Here is a 13,629-nt window from a genome sequence, read left to right on the forward strand (position 1 = left end):
CCTCGTTTTTCAACTGAGAGTGTTCTAACTGAACACGACAATGATTATTAATATCATATCCATTTTGAAAAAAACTTGGTTATTAAAATGCAAAAAACAAGAAATATATGTTATATCAGTTATTACTATTATTGCACATTGTACATATATCTCTATATTAAAAAAAACAAATTCACATCTCTTTCACACAAATAAAAAATGTATAAAATAAAAACATCCAAAGTTGGTCCACATTTCTTCTATACAAAACTTTTCAACAAAATATAAAAAAGTCTTTACAACTATGTTTCAGTCACCTGATTGTCATACTACTAGCTTAAGTCGTAATACTGTAAATTAAATATGAACGAAATACCATCCTATACAACTATGCGTATACATCATGTTCGTTGGCCCGAATGTTGACATTCTGTCCATCTATATTCTGTCTACAGCCTAGATGCTATGCGTCTTATTGTCATCTTATAGAAAAAACGTCCACTTAAAGTCTTATGATACTTCAATTGTCGTCCTTGAGAAAACAACCACGCATTCAAGTTAAACAACAGTCAACGAATTTTTCAACTGTGTTCCTCTTTGTTCGTTTTTTTTAATTTCTATTAGTCAATCTATCTGGAATTTTATTGTCTGTTCTCTTAACAGGTTTACTACATATATGTATATCACAATATTCCCATTCTATTTTAGATTTAGTTGTATAGCACCATGGTCTATTTCTCTTCATCTTGGACGGATTCCTACAGTAGTTATGTTCCCCTAGTCCATCCGGGTCTGTTTGTAATGTACCTTTTGGTATAACTTTATGTTGATGCGGATACTGTAAATTCCAGTTCTGGCATGTTATACCACTAAATGTGTGAGCTAGTGTACCTCGGTACTCACGACCATCTGAGTGATTACCAGGGATACATTTGCCTGTGAATGACAAAAAATAGTTCACATATTATATATAAAAGCTTTTTTGAACCACCGAGATAAATGTATGGTCAGATCATATGTTTCGTACGTCATATGAATTCGTACTATGTATGCATGCTTCTTCAATGAAAATTGTGACGTCACAATGCGTTCTTAATAGCACAAAAAACAATGAGCCGAAGATATAATTGGTGACAAATGGAAAATTGCAGCAATCTTCTGAAAGCTTTGCAAAAATGATGTTTTCAAATAAAGAATAAAAAACTGGAATACTATTGCAAAAACAAATTAATCCGTAAAGATATGTCTTATTTAAAGGATGTAAGACATCATATTTCCTTCAAAACACATAAAACTTGTAAGAGCAAATATGCAATATTTATTAACATTGATCTATTTACTTCGGCCAAATGTTTGATTGTAGTAGCGAAAGATACATTCGAGTCATGTCTTAAACATTCTTATAATGTCAGAAAATCAAACTGCATCGGTTATGTTTTGATAAATAAAAATGGAAAAGAAAAAGGCTAACATTTTACTATCCTTCATATGATTCATTTATATTATCTGTAGCATTCAGATTAGAAGTGTGACTTATAATCCACACACCGCTCAAGTATTCCCAATAAGTTTGTAACAACACAGAAAATTTGTCGACTTACGTTTAGCAGGACGTTCACATATAAACGAATATGCATTTTTTGGAAAATTTTTGAAAGATCCCGTCCATGCACCTTGCCAACTAATAGCTTTGGTCGTCTTGTTATGTTTGCGTAGAACCATTGAAGTGTATTTTGCCGGATGTCCTTCCGCCCAATTTGAATACTTTATTTCTATTGGTTCATTATGCTCATTTATCCAATAGAAAGTATCATTTATTTTCCTTCCTCCTAGTCTCCATCTTAGCGTATTGGGATATTTTTTTACCACATATTTTTTTAAGAACTTGTCTTCGTATTTATTGTCAACTTGTGCTAGGTAACTGTTGAACTCTCTGCAGTATTTTACCGCGGCTGCAAACTGATATTTTGGTCTTTTTATAAATTTGTAACAGCTTCTTTGAAATTTTGTCCATCCTGGTAGGCAGACTGAATTTAAAAAAAAGACATGTTTAGTAATGATTTTCTATGAATAAAACAATTCTTCTAATTATTCTTTCCATTTGTCAAGTACGCTTGTTCTTACTAATTTGATTTAAATATTTGGGAAAATCCCCCTTTAAAAAGGGTCATACCGGTATCAGGCGGAGAAATATTCAACGCAATGAAATGTAAATTACATGTCAACCCGCAATCGATAGTGAACGAATTCGTTTGAGTATGGACTAAAAAAAAAAATTATAAGAAAAAACATAATGATTTATAGGTTTCAAACAAAAAATATTAACAAGTGGATATGTTTTTCCAAAAATTGTAAAAGAAATAAGTTTGAGTCGTTCTACGCTTCGTTGTGTAAATTGGAAACAAAAATAGTTTCGGCAACTGCTATTTAAATATTCATGAGGGAAAGTAATATCGGGTCAGTGACGGTATATGATATAGAAATATACAGTCAACGCATTTTGACTGCTCAAATAGAACGAGTGCAGTATAAATTTGTATAGCTTACCAGTTTCGTTTGCGTCTTGCTTTTTATTACAGTGATACATATCATTAAGTTGTGCTATGTCTATATTACTCATAGCAGTTCTCTGTCCTATTGGCATCCGTAATTTCTTTCCGATACCTTTAACCTACAGAAACAAACACAAAATATTCATTCTATGATTCAAATATTCAAAAAACCTGATCAAATAAACTTTTAAGGATTAATTTACAATTGACTACAGTGGTTATCGTTAATTGCTATCTGTCGTATACATTTTTCAGGGGTTTTTTTCGTGTCATAAATTAGACCATTGCTTTTTTTTTTTTTTTCGTTTGTTTGAGTTGTTCCACATTTTGTCATGTCGCACCTTCAATAACTGACTTATATTGTAGTGGTATGGTTATTTTTTTTTTAGTTTAACCGTATGTTGAACTATACATTGTAGTTGCTAAAATCTACCTCATTTAGACTTTGGTCAAAAGTTGGTTTTTTGACAATCGTATCATTTCTACTTATTTTATATCGTCTTGTTTCTTTTAATCATTACTACAAGCTAAATGTTTTGACCCTTAAAACGGCCATTGTGTTTTTAATTTTACGTTATACATTTTTTGTTGTACGTGATTTTGAAACATCGGTATCATATACAAATGTAAACATTGTCTTTTTATGATAAATGTCTTAAAGGTCGTCTTCGGGAACAGAGATATTGACCAAACAAGAGAGGTCACCTTTGACCTTAAGTGCTAAATACACACTTTTTAAAAAAGGTATTAGCACAACAGTATATAAAGAGGGTTAAACTAATGGCACGGTATGAGCTTTGTCGGATAGAAACCGACCTTATGGAAGTGCACGTTTACATGTACATATACAGTGAAACCTGACTAAACCGTATCCTGCATAAACCGAAAACATGTCTAATCCAAACATGTTCTTAAGCACCGTCATATCAAATTGCATGCGTGATAAACCTGATAAAACCGAACAAAATCTTAAGTCCCGAAGTGGTTCGGTTTACACAAGTTTCACTGTAGTTGACTTTGATTGGTTTTGGAACATCCAAATATGAAAGAAAGATGATACGCTTGTAGGTCTTTTTTATAGGGTTGTTATATCAACTCAATTTTCAAACAGTGATAGACTTTTCATAAAAATTTTCTCACCAGAAATATTTAAGTTAATTGGTGTATTATTAATCATTTGCCTTGTATGAGGTATCTATCCAGCGCAACTTGTTTTGCTTTGTTAGCGAGATCGTTATTGCCGTATTAACGGTATCGACTATTTTATTCGTACTGTATATTATAAAGCAAATTATTGCATAGCAATATAATATTTCCCACAGAAAGAACCAAAAGTTATCATGCAATAAATTCCAATATTGCACTAGTGAAATAAATCTTCAAAATTCATGACGTCATCAACAACAAAATCTTAGTTTAAACCAATTTTCACTTTCGATTATTATATAGCTATAAATACAATAAAAGGGTTATTGCATGAGTATTTGGGAATATTGTCCCTCGTAGAAAATATATTGCACTCGCAAGCTCGTGCAATATAAAATTCTACTCGGGACAATATTCCCGAATATTCATGCAATAACCCTATATTATAAATATATACTTGTCTTTAATCTTTACTCAATACAATGGAAACAATTACATTAGATTTTAGCTAAAGCAAATATTTACCTTTATAGTTTCGTCTCCTGTATTTGTGAAAGTGAACTCTTTGTAATGCATTATGCTGAGGTAGTCATAAGGGTAGCCTCTTGAATTTACTAATGTTTTATTAAGCTTTTCAAAATCCTTTTTGTACCTTGATGCTACATTCTCCATCAGTACCTCCACATAGTCATCTCTATCTGGCCTAGACTAAATAAAACAACGATTCATACATATAAAAAAAGAGTAAAAATCACAAAAAATACTGAACTCCGAGGAAAATTAAAAACGAAAAGTCCATAATCAAATGGCAATATCACAAACTAAAACACATCAAACGAATAGATAACAACTGTCATATTCCTCACTTGGTACAGAAATTTTCGTTTGTAGAAAATGGTGGATTGAAATTGGTTTTATAGCTAGCTAAACCTCTCAATTGTATGACAGCCGCATCAAATTCTATTATTTTGACAACGATGCGTGAACAAAACAAACAGACATAATAGGCTAAAAATACAGCAGTCAACATTGTGTTATAATCTTACTATAATATCTCTAAAAAAAACTAAAAAATACATACAAACATTGAACAACGAAGCACAAAATGATATCTACATGTATACCAACATATTAGCAAAAATTAAAGACAAGAATTTAAAGATAACATATTAGCCGATTAAAATTTACAGCGAAAGAGAGTGGACATCAACTTTTCTCCTGTTTTCCTGTTTACTTTGTCATTACTGAAAATATGAGATTAAAGCAGTATAAAGCTTCTATATAAACCAGCAAATATACCAGTATGACTGTGTTGGCAAGACGCGCGTTTCGTCTGTATATATAAGGCTCATAAATTACACCCTTATAAAAAAAACCATAAAGAACAACTAAAGTACGATGTTGACGAGAGATGAGGAGTCAATGTAGATTCACTTTATTAAATAACATAAATAAGTGAGACTAAAGCATACTCATTGATTTATAAATTAATTTTCAATATGTATTAGCATTTGTCGCTTATTGATACGACCACCAACTATGAATTTTCGGGGACTAACTTTTACTTTCAATCTACTGATTAATTTGAAAAGACTGTCCTTTAATTTTTCTTACTTGTTCATGCCAGAACCCAAGCGCGTGCAATAACTCGTGTACAGCCACACCCACTACTTCATTACATCCTCGTCCTATACTTAGTTTCTGTTCGCCATTGCCAACATGTCCTATATTAGACCAACATCTGGAAGTGTTTTGTATTACATCAGATATATTCCACAAAATATAAAACGAATAGGTTCTTTTACGAGAGATCAGAAATTAATCTGACAAGTTGATAAAGAATTCATCTTGAATGCAAAAAGACAAGTTAAGATATCTTCTTCACGGTTATATTCTTGGTTTAATCGAAGAATCAAAATCAGTTACTAACAAAGTCTTATGAACCGGTCGCTTCTGTATTGTCTCTTTTTACATATTCTAACAAAGTCTTATGAACCGGCTGCTTCTGTATTGTTTTTTTTTTTTACATTACTAACAAAGTCTTATGAACCGGCCGCTTCTGTATTGTCTCTTTGTTTAGTTACTAACAAAGTCTTATGAACCGGCCGCTTCTGTATTGTCTCTTTTCGCAGATTCTAACAAAGTCGTATGAACCGGCCGCTTCTGTATTGTCTCTTTTCGCAGATTCTAACAAAGTCTTATGAACCGGCCGCTTCTGTATTGTCTCTTTTCGCAGATTCTAACAAAGTCTTATGAACCGGCCGCTTCTGTATTGTCTCTTTTTACAGATTCTAATACAGGTAACCTTGATTCTATGACAGGGTCAATACAAAAACAGCCAGTACATATAACATTCGATGTATGTTTCATTATAATACGTTATTCTGATCGGGGGCGGATCCAGCCATCTTAAAAGGGGGGTCCTAACCCAGGACAAAGGGTTCCAACTACATGTCCCCATTCAAATGCATTGATCGTCCCAAAAAAAGGGGGTTCCAACCCCCGGAATCCCCCCTCCCTTTTGGATTCGCCCTGTTGATTGGCTAACTGCAATCATACGTTATTCCTTAAGGATTATATACCCTTGTGTTGATTGAATGCTAAACATATGGAAATTTTATAGAAAATCTACAGCCTTTATCCTTGTACTCTCATATTTGGCAATTTGATGACTGAAAGATATAGGATTATTGCATGCAGTGCTAGCATTGGTTTCTTTTAAAACAAGTTTATTAATGTAGTTATTGGTTAAAATTTAAAACAAATAAAAATATGGACCAAATCAAGTACACCATTAAGGGTGCGCTCGACAATTTAAGTTTGAAAAATTCGTACAAAAAAAGGCTACAGAAGGGGTCATAAACCTTAATGAACTTCATTTCAAAATGAATTGTAACATTCATGTTGACACGTGATTCTAAAATAAAGTGCACACGTGAATAAAAGAAAAAACTTGATAGTAATCGTGTTTTTATGATCATAGCGAAAAAATGTAATTATAAGTATTGAATGCTTCTTTTAGTAATTGCATAGGGTTATATATATGCTACACAACTATGAAATTATAAGAGTTATACCAAGGGTTTCGTTTGATTTTTTGCGCAAAGTTTTAAAGTCGTCCCGGATAGCACATGCACTCACAGCTGTTTTGTTTTATACGGAAATAAAATATGATACTAGTATTATAGTGCCTCACGACTACTGTCAGCCAATCAAATCTACGGATTAATATATTGAAACATACATGTATTGTATTTAAACACATGTAAGATTTTGATATGAATTGTTAGATATCGTGACACAATATAAGTTGTAACTTAAAACACATATTGACAATTTCAATTTATAGAAATGTGAATTTTAGTCACGAAATGTGAATCACACACTGTTACAACGTATTTAGAAAAAAACTAAACTTTTTTTTATTCAGTGTATTTTTTTTTTTTTTTTTAAATAATTCAAAGTTGTTGATAATTTAAGATATGTTCACTTAATTTCCTTCTTATAGGTATATTTCAATATATTCATTGTAGCAAACAAATATGTTTGAAACCGTTTACCCTTATTTACAGTTTAATTATTTTGGACCTCTCCACCAACGACATTTTGAATTGTAATTATTCAAGTTATGAATGCTTCTTTTTTAATTGTGTTGGGAATGAAGCGCTTTATACTGAAATGTGCGAACGATCAATGTTTTTACAACACCATAAAATTATTAAAAGAAGTTTTGAATTCTTATAGTTACATTTTAACGTTACAATCCTGCAACTAAGTGTTTTATATCAAGCGTTTTCTTTGTTTTCCTATATATTCTTTTAACATTGTCACGGACACGTGTAGCACATGCCTTCATTAATGTTGTATTTTATACGGAAAGGAAATATGATACGGAGTTCCCCGCAATTGTTTTCAGCCTATCGAAATACAGGATTCTAATGACACATGCATGTAATGTTATTATCCAATCATATTATTCATACATAATCTACCGAAAACGACCTATCCCAAGATGATTCGGAGCACCAAGAACTGGAACTGATTATCCCTTATCCTTAGTTTTTATGTTGTGTTTAGTGGATTGTTGAAAGATGTGGTGTGTAGTGGCGGATGCAGGGGGGTTCCGGGGGTTGGACCCCCCCTTTTTTTGGCCGATCAATGCATTTGAATGGGAGCATATAGTTTGAACCCCCTTTACTCTGTGTTGGGAAACCCCCCCCCCCCTTTTTTTTTAAAATGGCTGGATCCGCCACTGGGTGTGAGTGCAAATGCAACAACTCTCCATTCAAGTAAAGATGTATAGATAATAAACAATTATAGGTCAAATGACGGCCTTCAACACGAAACCTTGACTCCCATCGAACAGCAAGCTACAAAGGGTTCCAAAATGACTAGTCTAAAACAATCTAAACAGATAAACCAACGGTATTATCTTTATCAAAAACGAGAAATGAGAATCATTTATGAACCACGTGCACACCATTGTCTTATTTTCTTTTGACAAAGTGCTTTAACGTTTGATTATTGTTCTCGTGGCCTTTGATTTTTCCGTGATAATCGCAGATCTAGAATGATGTAAAAGGGCATTTATATTGATTAAAAGGAATAACTGTAAAACACTGGAATCTGAAGCGGGACAGACGGACGGAATAACGAACAGACAAACGAACGGACGAACGAACGGATGACAGTCCGGAAAACATAATGGCCATAAATTGGGCATAATAAAAACTTACCCCGGCTCACTAATAAATCTGACGTAATTTTCATCCTTATTTTTGGCTTTCTGAAATCTTATACAAGTTTTGTCTGCAATATGCTGCATAGCTTTTCTTATCACTCGTTTACTCTTTTTATCTACAGAATATATATGGCGTTGTAAACATGAGCGTGCTGAGAAAATATAAGGCGTCGCAAGCATGCGCGAGATGAGAGAATATAAGGTGTTGCAATTATATATTTGAATATATATTTCTCAAATGTTGGCATAGGTTGAAGACACCAAATTGGTTCACCCCCACTCTCGAAACCCCCACCTTACTTATCTTAATTTTTCAGGTCTGTATCATTTGGTAAACAGGGATCAAAATAAAAGATTGCCTGCCCAAAACAAAATCATATATTGGCTTTGCTCATTGTTAAAGGCCGTACGGTGACCTACAAAATGTATAGTTGTTAATTTCTGTATCATTTCGTCTCTTGCATGTGGAGAGTTGTCTCATTGGCAATCATACCACATCTCCTTTGTTTTTAATTTCACCGTCATTGATTATATAAAAGCAGTAAATTTTATTTAAAAGTAGAGTTAGTGAAATTGTATAACCAAAATGTAAACTACTTTGTCATTAAAAGTACTTAATGCGTCAAGAAGTATGTTAGAGAGTCTCGTATGAAAAGTCAAGTGAACTATACTATCAAATATTTAATCTATTTAAATTTTTATTACACCCGTAAATCTATAGATGTCACAGTAATATGATTATAGTATATTTACAAAGATCAGATTGTCATTAAATAGTATTTGTATACAGCTTACCAATATTCGACGCCCATTTGTATTTAAGTATACCAAAAGGCCATAATTTATTCTGTGTTCGAACGGCAGATCTTTTTTTACGATAAGAAACTTCGTTATCTCCAAAAATATACTTCTCATTGGAACTGTCCAAGACAATATCACCATTATAAAAAACGGAACCTCCTGCAAAAAAGAAGCTTTTAGTATTTATTTCGAAAATTTTGATATTGGCAATAATCAATTATATTTGCATAAAATAAATTATACCATCATGAAATATCACAAAATTTGTTAAAATTTGTGATGTTCTGTTGTACATGTATTCTCGTTCAGTTCAGAACATAAATTCAAATTGTAGCAAGTATATACATCCAGTGTTTCAAATGCTTGAGATTTTTGTCTAATTAACACTATTTGACATGTACGGTACCGATGGTCTCTTTTTACCACATCTGGTTTTGAGATACAAAATAATTAATGTTTAAATCATTTTGTTAATCAGATGATATAAATTATTCTACCAGTAAAACTTAAGTAATTGAAATGTTTAGAACCGTTTTCATGCTACAAATAAATGAACCTAAAATAAAATACGTTATGCATGATTGACAAAACTAACTCAACTTGTGAAAAACAAAAGCTGTGTGTTACGCAATCGTCATTGAGTTATTGAACTCTGTTGTAAAACAAGCAGACAATTACCCAATAGCTATTGCACGACAAAATATTGCGATTAGGCAAAGGTAGTTGCTGGTAGGTTTTTAAAAGGCTGATGTCAAAAACAAGCACGAAAAAAATTAAATAATCTTTTGAAAATTAAGAATATGAATTTCTCAGGGATTTGTGATCTTTTGTGTGTTATTTGGTTCAAAATTGAGAATTATCAACTTATACATGTATAGATTGGCTGATCAAATTATTAAATAAAATTGATTATGATATAATTAAATGTATCATAGTGTTGTGGTTTTTTTTTTTCATTTTGGCCAGCTGCTACCTTTTGAAACTTGGCTAATTAAACGTAAAATATAGCAAAAAGACAGATATGAAGTGAAATAAAAGACAAAATAATTATTGAAATCCTGCATCGAAACTAAAAATCCTGCAACAGAAAAGTCTTGACGAAATAGTTGTCACTGGCATTATTATCACATGTAAGATCAAAATGGCTACATGGCTAGGCATATACTTGATTACAAGTTCCATGTGGTTCTGATTTCAATGTCATAATCAGAAGAAAATGATCGAACTTAAGAGACGAGTTCAAACATCGGAGTAAAAGAATTCCAAATAATTTGCAAAAAACATTCCATATTTATACCATAAGTTCCTCAAAACTTGATAAAACGAGCAATTGATATAGCTTATGAAAAACCATTTACTATAAAGTGCTATTAAAAAAAAAAGGACTGGTGCCTTTACTAGCAATCTTATGAGTCACCATATGCATTCTTATAACTTTTCTATGTTAAAAACATAAATTTGAATTAAATCTAGAACTTTCTTTCAACTCACCTGTACCCCTTGGTCTTCTGGGTACTCCGGAATCATCAGAGAACATACACAGTGAAGGTGGGCATATATCTACAATGTAATCAAAATTTTAAAACTTGTTGATAAAAGTTTATCAGATGAGAAAAGGGGGTAAATTGATAGCAATTACAACACACTGATAGGGATGCACGACCGATCGTAGCTGGTTGAGATATATACTAGATGTTAGGCGCTCCGTGAAGGCCAAAAAGTGACATTGAGATGAAGAACAGCAATTAAATTGTTGTTCTTTAATTTTGCTTTTTGTGTGTTTTTTTTTTTCTGTGACTGTACTGATTTTGTATCATGAATGGATACCCATTATCCTTTTTTCTATAACAGAACAATCATTCTTCGCATTTTTTTGTGGCGAAATGGACCCATTCAGTAACAAACATCCTTTTTCGTCTGTAATGTTTAATTTGGTGTATTTCTAATAGAACATGATACATTGTACTTATATCAGGAATTTTAACAGGCTTAGTTTTGCACTGTCTGACACCAGTGTTTGTTGTTAAACCGATGCAATACGGACGGACGTTATATTAAAACATTTGCAAATTTTGCCCGATTTTGATAATTTTGCTAATTATTTCATGAATATTGTTTGCTGTTAGAATTTTCGATTGTTCAAATTTTTACACCATGATTGCTTTGTTACTGGGGAAACTTTCTTTGAAGAAACATGAACCACGTCACGTTTTTTGTTGGAGTAAAGAAACCATTTTTTTGTGGTTTTTAGATCAATTCCGTTACCTTGAACATTTAAGTGCAAATATTTAACACAAAATCCAACGATGGGATATTTCTGATATTAAAGAAGTTTTGTTCATTCTTATTATCATGAATTGCTGTAACAATGCAGTAACTCTTTATATGAATTTTTTATTGGGAGGGGCAGGGGACAAGCGACGGACAAATAATATTTTTAAGATAACAAAATTTTGGAATAAATACCTATCTTGCACCTCTTTTAAGTTTTGTGGGTAATTAATGCACAGTGCACAAATTTCATCCTCATTACGTGTAGAAAAATACCTTATCACAGGAAATCTGATTTTTACATCGTTTTCAACTAATTTGTTGATAAACAAAACTGATTGCTTTGATGGGCAATCGTTTCATTTCAGACATATAGTATTTCAAACTGTGACAAAGTGATGGAAGATTTATAAACCACATAAAATTGATTACTTAAGACATGAATATTATCAATATGATGAATGGTGTATTTCCACATTTTAAAAAATCTCCGGCTACTGATCTTTGGAATCTATGATAACACGTCTTGTCAGGTCATCAAAATTTAGATTAAAAGATTCGGTCAAGTGGTCATTTCGGGACGTAGGTTTATCAAATATTTGCATAGAAGGCCGGGATTTTGATAAATTTTTATGCACAATTTTTAAATGTGTGTCAAACATTGGTTACAGACCAGAACGAGAATTGTTGATTTTGTTTTATAGAATATTGCAATGCGTTTTATCGAAGTTTTTGTATAATGGTTTTAACACCTTATACACTTTTGATTCATGTAGATTTTATCTGATTAGCATTCTTCATTTGTGTCAAAACTGAAAAAGAACGGCTGATCTCAAAGTGCTTTGTTCAGAATTGTGAGAAAATTTTATAACACGACTCGGGGTTATTTAGGTTATTTTATATTTAAAAAAAGTTAAAGAAAGAGCCGACTGAATGACTGAACTTCAAATTTCGTAACAATTAACTACAAAGACGATCATATGTATTAAAAAGCATGGTTAAATATTAATTTAAATTTTAAATTCGTTAAATGTTGTTTGAGAGGTGCTTTAATGTATTTCCGAAATCAATTATACATGAAAAATTTAGGTAAAAATTTATGATAAAATTTATTTGGTTAGTTATAATAGCATAAATATTGCTTAGGAAGAAATATGCCCATAATATACGTACAATATTAAATAAATGTCTACAATTCAATTTAAAATATTAAACTTACTTCTGTTTAGTTGCCAAAAATCCCAAATATCTGCCATACGTTTTTGTACATGGACAATTATTCTTTCTATCTTAGGAAACGTATGTCCGTGTACATGTACCTCAGTGCCAATAGGTAACGCTGTAATGCAATTGGCAAAACATATCGTAACAAATATACAATAACTATTAGTATTCATCCTATAGCTCGAAAAAGATCTAATCAATACAATATCTGTAGCACGTCCAAAGAAAGTCAGACAACAGGTTAACAGTCAGTGCACGACTCAAAGTTTATTTATCTTTCCGTTAGGTTGTTTATACGAACAAACAACACTTGAAATTGAAGTAATTTTCTTATTTGAAATTGTCCGTTCAAATTTTGCCCTTTTATACATCTTGAAATTAAGGAGCAAATAGTTTCCGTATGTTATTTATATTTTGTGACGTCATGATTTGTATTGTGTCGCTGTCACATTGCATTTTGAGACCGGAACTGTAGTATAACACATGAAATATGTAGCATCCATTCATAAATATCTAAATATTATTGTACATTAAAATCGGGTCATTTCAGTCGGTCGTAACATTTAAATACGTAGGTGTGTTAAAACTATAATCCCTCTGCGGTTAATATAACGATATTGACTGGTCAACCAGAACCTAACAAAATGAATTTTACTTTTTTCCAAAAGTCTTAATTTTAAAGTTACAACCGAAAGTGCATACATTTGCACAAATGCATTTAACATCAGACACGTGTGTGCGTTTCTTTGCAGAATAATAGTTATTTAATTTGTTTAAAAAGATGAATTAACATATGAGAGAATAATTAAAATCTTTTTAATGCGTATTTGCTAGAGTCGTTAATAGACAAGCTATCTATTACATTAAAGCATGGTATTCTATTTTTGTCTATACGTCATTTAATAGTCTAAATAA

At 31.9% G+C, this 13,629-nt stretch overlaps 1 protein-coding gene across 1 annotated transcript; it reads right to left on the reverse strand.

Moving 5' to 3' along the window:
• Nucleotides 1–147: 147 nt before the first annotated feature.
• LOC143047391 (uncharacterized) lies at nt 148–13,281 on the reverse strand. The gene is made up of 9 exons (XM_076220419.1): nt 12,710–13,281; nt 10,711–10,779; nt 9,214–9,378; nt 8,414–8,534; nt 5,292–5,418; nt 4,203–4,385; nt 2,527–2,650; nt 1,581–2,006; nt 148–915 (listed from the first exon to the last, which is right to left on the reverse strand). The coding sequence occupies exons 1-9, from the start codon at nt 12,885–12,887 to the stop codon at nt 590–592; spliced, it is 1,719 nt and encodes a 572-aa protein (XP_076076534.1). The 5' UTR covers nt 12,888–13,281; the 3' UTR covers nt 148–589.
• Nucleotides 13,282–13,629: the final 348 nt, after the last annotated feature.

This window comes from Mytilus galloprovincialis, chromosome 10 (assembly GCF_965363235.1).
Source record: "Mytilus galloprovincialis chromosome 10, xbMytGall1.hap1.1, whole genome shotgun sequence".
Classification (NCBI taxonomy): Eukaryota; Metazoa; Mollusca; class Bivalvia; order Mytilida; family Mytilidae; genus Mytilus; species Mytilus galloprovincialis.

What these genes read in the sequence shown, in the direction of transcription:
- LOC143047391 (XM_076220419.1), bottom strand. Translation starts at nt 12,887, where the DNA reads ATGAATACTAATAGTTATTGTATATTTGTTACGATATGTTTTGCCAAT. An exon ending in TTTTTGGCAACTAAACAGAA is followed by an intron (nt 10,780 to 12,709) that starts GTAAGTTTAATA and finishes ATTACATTGTAG; the next exon opens with ATATATGCCCACCTTCACTG. An exon ending in ATGTGAACGTCCTGCTAAAC is followed by an intron (nt 916 to 1,580) that starts GTAAGTCGACAA and finishes TGTCATTCACAG; the next exon opens with GCAAATGTATCCCTGGTAAT.